This window comes from Trichomycterus rosablanca, chromosome 1, assembly GCF_030014385.1.
Source record: "Trichomycterus rosablanca isolate fTriRos1 chromosome 1, fTriRos1.hap1, whole genome shotgun sequence".
NCBI lineage: Eukaryota > Metazoa > Chordata > Actinopteri > Siluriformes > Trichomycteridae > Trichomycterus > Trichomycterus rosablanca.
Genome location: NC_085988.1, coordinates 32,896,984 through 32,909,294, shown reverse-complemented (window position 1 = coordinate 32,909,294; position 12,311 = coordinate 32,896,984). Strand labels below are relative to the sequence as shown.

Genomic DNA, 12,311 nt, shown 5'->3' with positions numbered 1-12,311 from the left:
GTGTGTAGATAAGCACAATTTTCCATTGACTATGGAATCCCCAAAAGGAAAAAATGCACTCATTACGTAAACGCATACGTCAAACATTGTCTGCACACTACATTACAGAAAAGTTTGTTACTAACTTTGACTAACTTTAAAAGCATTTGTGAGGTCAGGTGTTAATCTTGGATGATAGGGTCAGAGTCAGTGTTCTGTGTCGCTTCACAGAAAACGTGTCAAACTAAGGTTTTATGGACCTCGCTTTGTGCACAGGAGCACAGTCATGCTGGAACAGATACGCGTCTTCCCTAAAGCATGTCATTTTTTGCATATCATTGTTTTCCACACCTGTTAACAATAAGTGTGGCTAAAACCTGCACTTAGTCTTTACACAGGATGTCTAAATACTTTTGACTGTGTAGGTTACATGATCAAAGTATTGTGTACCTTGTATATTCTTTGTTCTGCAGGTGAAATAGACATGCATTTCAGCCTGTTCAGACCTGCTCTAATCAAACTGCCTATCTGAATTTTTGTTGGCATGAGCAGGGTGTGGTTTACATAAGATAATAGTTCTACGTGAAAGGTTAGGGAAAGTAAGCAGTCTACCTGTGACTCATAACATTTTAGTTGAGGTCTGCTGATTGAAGCGGGCAGTTCATTTTTGCTGCTAGACGTGCTGGTGGTCAGAATGGAAGCAGGCGGAATTGAAATAGGGGTCTACCTTTTATGTGTACTGCTCATAGCCTCTAATGCTGTGCTGCTTAGTTGGCTGGGAAAAACTAGAAAGTGGTTGGTGTGGTCAGTGGGACTTGTGGTGGCTGAGGTGATGCTGTGCTGGATTATTCCAACTGGAAGTTTGATGCTGGTGCTGCTGAGTGCCATATGTGGTGTGATCTTGTTCACTGCAGTAACAGAAGTGGGGGATATGCTGCCAGCACATGGCAGAGCAGTGCTTATCACAGGTAATGCGGATGACAGGAAATGGGGAATAGACCAAGACTAATATAGGGACTATAAAGCAATTTAGATTAGTTTTATTTGCATTAAATCACTGATTAAATTGTTAATTACTCTTGAGATTAGAAATATGGTGGTGGATTTTGATCAATGGTAAAATATTGCCACAGTGCTAAAATTTATTTTTTTTATTTTAAGAGACATTTTCAAGTATTTCAAAAATGTAAATAAATTAGGTGTGTGTCATTTTAAAAGCTTAAATAGTGACATCACTGTTCACAGTTGCAATTTTTTGCCAATCACATGATAGTTACCTGTAAGAGCTTTCTACCTTGACAAATTTATTAGTAGTAATAAAAAGGATGCCTCCTAAACACAGCTGTTTGCTATATATTGTATAAGAATGCTAACAAAATAGCCACTCAGGTGGCGCAGCAGTAAAAACACACGCTGCAACCAAGAGCTGGGATCTGGAATACATCGTATCGAATCTCAGCTCTGCTGAGCGGCCACATGAACAACAATTGGCCTGTTGTTCAGATGGGCGGGACTAAGCCGGACAGGGTCTCTCTCTGTCAGACTGGTGCAATTACGATCTCTGCTGGCTGATTAGAGGCGCCTACACAGAGATGAGGAAAGAGTGCTCTTAGGGTGTGTCTCTCCGTACACAACGCTAGGTGGCACAACACTCGTCAATGTGTGGGTGATAAGATGCATATGGCTTGCTGCCCACGTGTCGGAGGGGGCGTGGGTTAGCTTCGTTCTCCTCAATCAGAGCGGGAATCGGCATAGGCGGAGAGGAAGCATGATGCAATTGGGCAATTGGAAGCGCTAAAGGGGGAGAAAAAGGTGATAAAATGCTTTTTTTTTTTTTTTTTAAAGAATGCTAACAAAATACAAAACAGTAAACTTTCTGGTTTATTTCAGGAACCTTTTTAGTCTAGCTGAAAGAGCAAATATTAGAAATGTATATGTTTATGTACCAATTAATAAAGAAAAAGTATTACTACAGAAATTAGTATTCTGATTTCCACACTTGAATACTTGTGACAAACACAATGTAATTTATTAGCCATTAACTATCTGGGTGGCTAAAAGAAATTGCAAAGGTATGTAGGAGCATTTTCAAACAGTATTTGTGCAAATTGTATATGTTCGTAACATGCTGGCAGATAAATAACAGCTGCCCTTCTGACTACCTTAAACCACCAACTAGACGGTTAAACCAACCCAGTAATTTGAAATGCAATTCAAACATAGTAGTTAATGAAGTCATATTGACAAGACAACATTTTTAACAGTGACACCCCTGTGGGGATCCAGGGCAGAATAGCAGTGTACAGAAAGTGTTCTGTTTGTAAATGGTGAACAAATGGGGCACCTTGTTCATCCTGGTGTTTGAGAGCAAGAGTGTCCTGCGACTGCTGGAAATCTGCAGCTCTGAAATCTGCATACCCTTGGGCCTTGAGGTGTGTCCATGAGGCAAGGATGATGAACCTATTTTCTACCATTATAACAACTAAACCAAACACCAAAAAAAAGATGACAGACCAAGACCTGGCTCCCGTTCCTGACTTCAACTTAAACCAGAAAACTGGACGACATGGAAAAAGCTGAAATAGCCCTAGAATTGACATCATAGAATGTAACAAATGTTTGACAAATTACAATCAAAAGACAGAACAGGATTATACCAAAAACTTACATCCTCACCCTCAAAAATCCTCTAGGAGAATAAGCATAAAAGGCCTACCTTTAATGAGTCAAGTACAATCAAGCATTTAATCAATCAATTAATTGGAATTTCATGGTAAAACCTTCATAAACAGATGTTACTGTCACATTTCCTAACTTTACTGTATTAGAATTGATTGAGCATAACACTGTATTGTGCATGTGTTAAAAAGGTTGTGACTCTGGCTTTGGTCATGATCTTGCCAAAATGCTGGACAGAGCTGGGATGAGGGTGTATGCTGGGGTGTTGGATGAGTCTGGACCGGGAGCACAGGAGCTCAGAAAAGTCTCTTCCTCACAGCTTACTGTCCTCCAGCTGGATGTTACAGACACCAACCAAGTCTCTGCAGCTTATCAGTTCATAAAGAGTCAAATAGGAGACGCAGGTAACCAGTATAATAACACACTAGAAATGTGTGTAAAATGTATTATAAACTATATTACTTATAGTAAGGTCCAAAAGTTTAAGACATGAGTTTGTTTTAGTTAATCATTTATTAAAACCTACACATAAAAACGATCAGCGATTTATGTACTACGTATACTGAGTGCTGTAATTTGCTATTGTAACTGATATACCAGTACCAAGGCTGCTTTGGTTTTAGACATTTGGTTTCCTAAATAACAAATAAACAGCATTATTTTCAGCTCGTGTAAAAACCTCAATGAGAAGAAATGCAGGACACAATACACAAAGGGTGTCATATGACTACTTATGAAACTAAATCCACACCGGTAATGCCTGTTTATCTTTTGCTGTTAACCAACCTGTTTAGGAGAACAGCAAAAATGACAAACATGCCTACAGAAAAATTCTAAAGTTAAAGAAATAATTGAAAACTACTTTTTTAAAGTGTGATGTTTTAAATTCAAATCCAAGAAACAAATGTCAAATTGATGATTGTATAATGGTGCTGTTTAAACTCTAAAACAATACACTGAGCTGTAGTTTGTCCCATTTTGGTCAGGTCTTTGGGGACTGGTAAACAATGCTGGAGTGCTTGGATATACATGTGATGCAGAACTTCTTCCTTTGAGAATTTTACAAAACACTCTGGAGGTGAATTTTATTGCTGGTGCATTGGTCACCAAGGTTTTCCTGCCTATGATACGGCCAGCAAAAGGAAGAATAGTCAGTGTATCCAGTCTTGCAGGTATGTTGTGCTATGTACTTTTATGAAATCAAGATATCAGGGGTGTTTTAGGGGAGTTCTTTCCCAAATGGCAGATTTTTAGCCCATAGGGAGGTCATGCTTGATTGATTTGTGTCACTTGTCTCAGCAGCTTCTATTTCGTGGCAGACTAGTTTTTGGTGATTCTTTGATTATATATGATCATCCATACACATTTCCTCTCAGCATTAGGTAAGTGTTTGGGTTGTCTTCCCATCCACTTGCTTTTTAATGGGTGTAGTCAAACTGGCCCTTTCTAAAAGCACACAAAGTGTCACCAGATATAGTAAATCATAATTACAAGAGAACTAGGAAACTACTAGCAACTGCCTAAGCAAGAGTATTCACACCCTCACCAACTACATGCTTACACACACATACGTATGAGTGCATATTTACCTGCCTAAGCAAGAGTATTTACACTCCCACCAACTGCATGCTTGCACACAGTCACCTGTCTGAGCAAATTGTATTCATACCCCCACCAACTGTGAGTTTGAACACAGTCTGTCTGAGAAAAAGTATTTACACCCCACCAAATACATGCTTACTCACTTATTTAATCACCTGTCAGTATTCACATTCCCACCAAATACGTGAAGACTAACCTTAAAACCTCATACAGCATTGAATTGATAATGTTTGCTGGCTATATCTATAATTCTAGCACATTTAGTATTTAGTAAAAGTATATTTTTAATCATTTAGTCACATTGAAATCAATGAATGGGCAGGACTACCATGAACGACATGCCATTTAAAATACAGTATAATTACCTTTGACTTTACCTGTAACAGTGTAGATAACACGGCTTATAAAAACGATTGTCCTTTTGTAACCTTTATGAAGGCCAGAGGAATTTAATGTACAGTATATTGTAAATATAGTTACTTCTAAACTGTACCAGACACATATAACTTATCATGTTTAGGAAAGATGTCTAGTTTGACAGTAAATCATAATCTAATATAAAGATAACATCAATAGATGGGAAATGTTGTGATACTACTGCTGCCACTCTCCCTTAAGTGGGTGATCAGCAAGAATCCTCCAAAAGCAATACAAGCTTGCAGAAGTGGCATTCTATCACCTTACTCTTGACAAAAAAGCAATCCCACTGCATGTTCCTATAGGCTACTTTGGCAATATTGCTAATAAAATGGGCTCAAAAACATGATTGTGTGTGAATGAAAGACAGATAATTTTTTCAATACACTACATTTATTTTAAATGCCAGGTAGAACTGCAGATCTGACCACAAAACAACAAACCAAATCAGACCCAAAGTAAGCTAAACTAGTTATCCTTGGTTTAATATTTTATTAGATGAGTCAGGAGCCGGTCAGATAAGAACACAATAGGAAAATTGGTATAATATTACCAAAACCAAACACTTAACTGAAGCTTTAAGTCATTAGATAAACAGTAACTCTGAAGAAAACGTAATTAATTTATAAAAAAATTTTTAAGGGACTCCTGCTAAAACTGAAATACGTGGGCAAACGGATTCCTCAACCTACACCAGCCATTCATATGATATTTTTCTTTTTTTTGTCTTTCTTAGGAGCAGTTCCATTTCCTGGTTTTGCTGCATATGGAGCCTCCAAGGCAGCTGTAATTTCTTACTTTGGAGCTTTAAGACTTGAACTGTCATGCTGGGGAGTAAAAGTGGCCATTGTTCAGCCAGGAGGTTTTAAGACCAGTAAGTACTGAACCAGATGTTACATTATGTAGTTATTTCATTTAATATAGTAGTCTCAACATTTCACATCACCATGCAAAGAATGATCCAATTATTGCAAGAAATCAGATTTTGACAAATGTATCTAATTATGGGAAATAACTATTAAACAACAATGTATTCGCTTAATGTTGTATGTGAAATCAACCCAGTCAAAACTGACACAGCAATTTACTAAAGCAGGATTAAGTATAATTGTTGGGTAATACCCCTGTTGGTTAATGTGTGAACAAAAGTCGTTAAATGACTGGGTAAGAGAAATACTGAGGCGAATAATTTAAACATTAACACAGTAAAGAAGCACCAAGAGGAAGCACTAAAATCATTTCATTGGACAGGTAGGAGTTTCTGCACTTCTGTAAAGCTTGATGTTACATAACATGTAGGCTTGAACTTACCAATGCCGAAAACAGGATCCATTACTGTCATTATGATTTACCTTTCCTTCTTTTGTACTTGTCCAAGATTTGTTTGTGTACAACAAACAGTAAGCACTTTCTAAAGTGTCTTTATACTTTAGAAAACCATAAAACTCTTCACTACTTTTCAGAGAATGACAAACCTTAAAAGTCAGGTCATGCAAGTTCAATACTTGGCATTACTGCTTGTTTTAATTAAATATTAAATATGCCCTAACAGTAAAAAGGAAATTGCATTTTCAAAACCAACATAAAAAAGATCATTATCTTGGAGATCATGTTACACAGCAGAGACCAGAGTACAAGTTTGGAGATGGCACAGGCCTGCAAAAATGCTATAGCAATTACAACTTTTATAAACGTTGCCTTTTTTTCTTAAAAGACATGTTGGCACTGAGGATACCAAGCGATGAAATGTTTCAGGTGTTATTTTGTGATGTGTGCAGCAAGTGGTTTTGCATTGTCTGGTTGAAGAATGCAGTAATGTTCCTATAAAAGATGTCATCTTAAAGGCAGAATATGCATGCTCTAAAATCTTAGTGTACATTTCTGCATGAATGTTCCATCACAGAAGTGTAAATTACCTTTGCCAAAGGAACTGACACAATCCCATACCATGACAGACTCTGGCTTTTGGATTTGTTGCCGATATGCATGAATAGGTGTATATTAAAATAAAGTTGACCAGACAAAACAAATATATTGGGTTCATACTGTCAGCAATTAAATAGAAGTCAAAGTAAATTTAAGAAACACTTTTTTTTTTTATTTGCATTTTCCATGCTGTCCCAATTGTTTTGTATTTGGGGTGGAAGCAAATGCACACACAAATGCAAGATCCATCATCTGCGAGTTTAATTTAACCACAGTAAGATAATAATGTTTAATCCCTTTTGCAGTTCAGTTTGCTACCCACACCAGAGACTCTTTTGCACCAGAAACTTGCTCATCACATAACTGCTAAATCTAAACACAAGTTTTATCACTGATGTGTCAATCTATGTCAAACTATTTTTAAAGTAACCCCCCCTCCCCCCCATGTCAGACATTCTAGGCAATCAAGAGGGATGGAATAACATTCAGAATGAAATCCTGAGCACTCAAGCACCAGAAGTAATAAAGGCTTATGGAGAAGAGTACATCTGCACCATGCAGCAACGTTTAAGCAACATGACTGCAAACGCCTGCTCAGATTTCAGACCGGTTCTGGATGATATAAAGCATGCTCTGCTCTCAGAAAGGCCAAAGCACTTCTATTACCCTGGACACACTGCCTGGGCTTTTCCATTCCTGCAAAAAGTCTGTCCGAGCTGGCTGTTTGATGCTTTGTTTTTACACATGTTAAAGTATGATACATTTCTGCCTGCAGGAGTGACTTTGAAATGAACATTTACTTATATAGGTCATTGTTTTTACTCATACAGTGTGTTATTTAGGACAATGTACCAGTGCTTTAAAAAAAAAAAAACATTTGTTTAACAAATTAAATTCAAGTGACGTTGTATTCAAGCATATTACAGTGATGACATCACATTTGAAGACAAATGAGGTTTTTACATTAGACTTTAACAGCCTTTTCATTTAAAAATAAGGATGTATGACATCCAGTTTTTACTGCCATTCTGCAGCACATTTGTAATGAAATAAAAGCTTTAAAAGTCCAAAAAGGTGTCTAAAAAATTAACAAAAAACCCTTATCACTTTTTTCCCCCCAACAGCTTACAAAAAAGTATCAGTCCTGAGGCTTTAAAAAGGCTTTTTTCGGTTGTGTCGCTACAACATTGTGGTTCACATCTTTCTCACTGTCTCCGAGAGATGAACGATCTCTTTTCTTGGCAAATCTTCTTTTCATGCTTTCAACCAAGCTCTCATATCTGTAAGGAAAAGATAAAAGCATTAACTGACCAAATGCATAATCATAAAGCCAGTGGAAAAACAACACTTCTATGTACCTACCTCAATGCCATCTCCTCATCTGTGATATCCGTTTCCATCCGGGCCATATCCGTCTCTTCTTCATCCTCCTCCTCTCTGGGAGCGTTCATCAGAACCATCAGCTTCTGCAAAGCATGCAATCAGATTGTACATAAGTCACTGCAGATATATCAGCAAGTACCATATACCATGTATACATAAATGTAAAAAAAATCTACACGTGGGTTACCTCAACTTCAGGATTAAAGCCCTTAAACGACATCCTTCCATACACCAAGTCCTCACATGAAACATAACTTCTTTCCTCAACAATGTAGCTCCTATGTAAACAAACACACAATGTATACATTGGGTAAATGCACTAAAATAAAGACACTATTGTCTATGATACTCAGAGGAAAACACTTGTATAGGACTGTGACAAATTTATGTTGTCTAATAATCAAGCCACATTGCCAGAAAAAGATTTGCAAACATTTTGTAAAATGCAATAAAACAAGATTGAGGTATTGGCTTCTTATTTGTGTTTGTAAAAAAATTTATATTTAATTTTACACCTGCAACAATGGGTAAATATAAGCAAAAAGTATATAGAACATTTAAGTTACATGATTTTTAAACATCCCACAACATTCCAGTGAATTAGTAACAGGTAAAGGTATCATGGTTGGGTATAAAAGGAGGATCCACCGAGGGCTCAGTCTTTGTCAGTTTGACACAAAGCGGTGAGTCACAAAACCACCTTTGCTTACAGTCAGTCAATCAGTCCAAAATTATTTTAAACTATTTTTCAAATAAGGTAGCTCTTTTTTTATCTAACTTACATAACAGTTAATAAATTCGTTACAAATTAACAAAAGCTAATCAAGCTGGATTTTGTATTAATTTATTTATTTATAAATGAGGATGCCTTGGCAACAACCGATATACATTAGAAATATTGGCTATTGAATTTAAACTCAAATTACTTAATTCTAGAAGCTTGTCTGGACCAATGGTCATCTCAGAATGCAGCAGCCATAGCACTCACTGCAGCTATGAGCAGCTTTTGTCAATTACATGCAGTATGAATGGAGACAAATACCAGTGTTCTCTTACTCTTTTGCTTTAAGCTGAGGCAGGTCCAAATACCAGTGATCATCACTTATTATCCTCTTTTCTTCTTCCTCTAGTTGTTTCTTTACCTCTGCATCAAGACCCCTTTGCATAAACTGTACAGAAACAAATATAATGTTTACAAAGGAAACAGTTGACCTGTAGGTCAGACTATTATTAGTTCCATTTTAACCTGTCTTCTTCAAAACACTGAAATCTGTACAGACTACAGCTGCACTTTTAAATGAAATCAACTGTCAACTGCTGAAAATGAATATAAATGACAATAACTGACAGCATTAATCAAACAGTGTTATATTAACAACCTAAAAATAACAAATCATTGATGTTTCTGGCCCCTACAAAATTGTCACACTGAGCACTGGAAAACAAATATGGAAAACCTAACAGGGTTTGTAAATTGGTGTTCAGTTGCAGTGAAAATGTAACCATGTTTAAGTGTTTTCCCCATGCTGTAGAGTGGACAAGGCAAGTTTTTTTTTTTTGCTCGGATGATAACAGTCTTGAAAAACTGCGACGAACTGGTGAGGATGCAAAATAACACTGTTTGTGTACTATGTGTAAGGGTACAGTTGTAGCCTAGCGGTTAATGTACTGGACCAGTAATCCAAAGGTCGCTGGTTCTAGGCCCACCACTGCCAGGTTGCTGCTGTTGGACCCTTGAGCAAGGCCCTTAACCCTCAATTGCTCAGGCTGTATACAGTACTGTAAGTCCCTTTGGATAAAGACGTCTGCTAAATGCCAAAAATGTAAATGTACTAAATCAGTATTAACATATTGTTTATTTAAATGAACACCAGAAAGCTGATTCACAGATTTGATAAAACAAACTTCAGCGTCTGTTTTTTGTTTACCTTAATTTATTTATTTTATATTAAATACCGGCCATATTGTGAACATGTGGCACTGTTTGTAATGTAATAAATACTGTGGCAATGTCGACCGGTCAACACAATATCTAATAAGACTCCTTCAATACTTGTACAGTAATTAGTTGTTTAAGACGAAATTATGTGCAGATAGTAGGGATGTAACGAAGCACCACAAGACAGTTAAAAATCGATTCATGTGTAACAATTCAAATCGGTTTACATGTATAACGAATCAATATTCACTTTAAACAGCAGAGGGCACTGGCACTATTCACCTCGCCTGTTTGACGTCACTACAGGGTTGCCAGGTTAAGAATTTTCCAAAAAAACTTTGTGAGGATACTTTCTTCATTTGTATTATTCATTTATTTATATAATGTGGGATATGTTTTAAAATTTCATTTCCGTTTTTTTTTTTTTTAAACAAGGGAAATGTGCAGTATTGGTTTGCATAGTTTGTACCTACCTCAGAAATAAAAGGACATTCATTATTTAGATAAATAAAAGATAAGCACAAATACAGTATTTTATGTTTTTAAAAAGGAAACTGTCATAATTTGTCTTTAATTTCATTTTGTTGAAAAAAAAATCGAAAAAAAAAAAAAAATCGGGAAAAAAAAAATCGTACGTGAACCCAATATCGTGAATCGCATCGCGAGTAGAGTGTATCATTACATCCCTAGCAGATAGTGACAAGTTAATGTGTTAGAATTAATTGTAGATTGTAGTTGGCGTTAGATTGTAAAATTAAATTGAAAATAGAAGCCCCCAGTTCGTTGCCTTATCAGTAACACTTGTGAGACAATCATCTCCAAACAAAGACATACAAATGGCATAACTGAACATTTTTAAGGTTTGACTGTTTGTTAGATAGCTATTGTGTTGGTGACATGGCGATCAATTAACACACACATTTATTAATGAATTGGCACAGAACCGCAGAAATACCTCAATCAGACACAGTAAGCGTAAATGTCGACTTCAAAGAAAAGACGTAGTTTTAACTTATTAAATACTAAACCACAAGGGTGCGAATTTCTGACCATAATGTTAGTGCGTCTGTAGTAAACTAGCTTTAGCATTAAATAGATGACTGCAATGCTAATCAACCAGTTTATTTCCTTAACAACCTACCTTCATCCGCAAAAGGTTCTTCGATAGCTTGGTTGAACCGTCGTTTGACATTTTAACTGTTTTTAAATCATTTAATAAATGCTTAAAAATACCGTAGCAAATCTAGCGTTATTAACAAGTGAGGTGCTAACAACATCACATAAACATGCTGCATGTGCGTTGAAATATAGACACTGCGCATGCTCAAATGACCTAAAGGCTCGATTAATCGCACGTGAGGCGGCCTAGCGATTACTCTTGACTGATTCATTACACTCTGCTGTGAGCTGATCACTATTATTACGGCATTATGTCATATAGTGTGTTTTTGTCACTCAAAACACCAATATTTGTTGGCTAAAAATATATATTTTAAATGTCATGTTGGCTGTGTACATAATTAGGTATATACAAATAGAAAAGCGGTTTGTGAATAATTTTGTAATTAATTTATGTGAGTATTTCTTCATTTGATCTTATCTGTATAATAAACTACAAATACATTTTGCCTAAATAATAAAGGCATTTGTTGCTTGTCACCCCTTGGGCTTACCAAAGTCTAGTGTTTTATTTATAAGGGATCATCATCAGTCTATAATGGTCTATAATGAGTGCTGACATTTTTGACTAGTCAACTGGGAAATCAATGAATTATGTTAAACCCCTTTATGTTGGATTCAGAGATAGACCACATGGCCCAAAACAGCTATAGTTCATTGTCTGTTATCAAACTGCAAGTTAATATGTTATCTTTTATTTACTTTATTAAAGCAATAAGCCACGAGAGGCCGTACGTTACTGTGATTTTAGCACGGGGATGACGTTTTTGGTACGACGCGAAGCGGAGTGCCTAAAACTTCTTTCCCCGTGCTAAAATCTTAACAGTAACGTACGGTCTCGAGTGGCTTATTGCTTTTATAAAATGGCGGTCAACATAAAATACAATAAATACAACAATTTTTAATCATAAATGTATTTATTGTGTATAAACTTACAATAAAGCATTCTTCCGCGACGCAAGGTAGTCCGATTAACAGTGTTGCTAGGCAACATGAGGGCGAAAATAACTTTAACTTTTTCCATTCAGTGGCGTATTAATATGGAATGATGTGAGGTGGTCCTAGGTGTGCGTTTATCGGGGATTTTACAACGGCTTCGAACGCGGCTCAGCCAATCAGATTTTAGGACCGGAACTATCCGTTTTATAATGTGATTTTACCGTCATGTTTTACACACTTTGGTTACATTCATGACAAAACAGGTAGT

The 12,311-nt window shown here is 36.5% G+C and overlaps 2 protein-coding genes across 3 annotated transcripts; one reads left to right on the top strand and one right to left on the bottom strand.

The window, feature by feature from the left end:
• The first annotated feature begins 673 nt into the window (after window positions 1-673).
• On the top strand, window positions 674-7,406 carry hsd17b2 (hydroxysteroid (17-beta) dehydrogenase 2). Its single transcript, XM_063001831.1, has 5 exons — window positions 674-947; window positions 2,850-3,062; window positions 3,645-3,830; window positions 5,414-5,551; window positions 7,055-7,406. The coding sequence occupies exons 1-5, from the start codon at window positions 674-676 to the stop codon at window positions 7,393-7,395; spliced, it is 1,152 nt and encodes a 383-aa protein (XP_062857901.1). The 3' UTR covers window positions 7,396-7,406.
• mphosph6 (M-phase phosphoprotein 6) lies at window positions 6,750-12,311 on the bottom strand. 2 transcript variants are annotated; one of them, XM_063001851.1, is made up of 5 exons: window positions 12,041-12,311; window positions 9,043-9,155; window positions 8,174-8,264; window positions 7,966-8,069; window positions 6,750-7,883 (listed from the first exon to the last, which is right to left on the bottom strand). In XM_063001851.1, the coding sequence occupies exons 2-5, from the start codon at window positions 9,150-9,152 to the stop codon at window positions 7,742-7,744; spliced, it is 447 nt and encodes a 148-aa protein (XP_062857921.1). In that variant the 5' UTR covers window positions 9,153-9,155; window positions 12,041-12,311; the 3' UTR covers window positions 6,750-7,741. The 2 variants fall into 2 exon arrangements, with proteins under 2 accessions (XP_062857921.1, XP_062857912.1); XM_063001842.1 differs by lacking the exon at window positions 12,041-12,311 and adding an exon at window positions 11,067-11,226.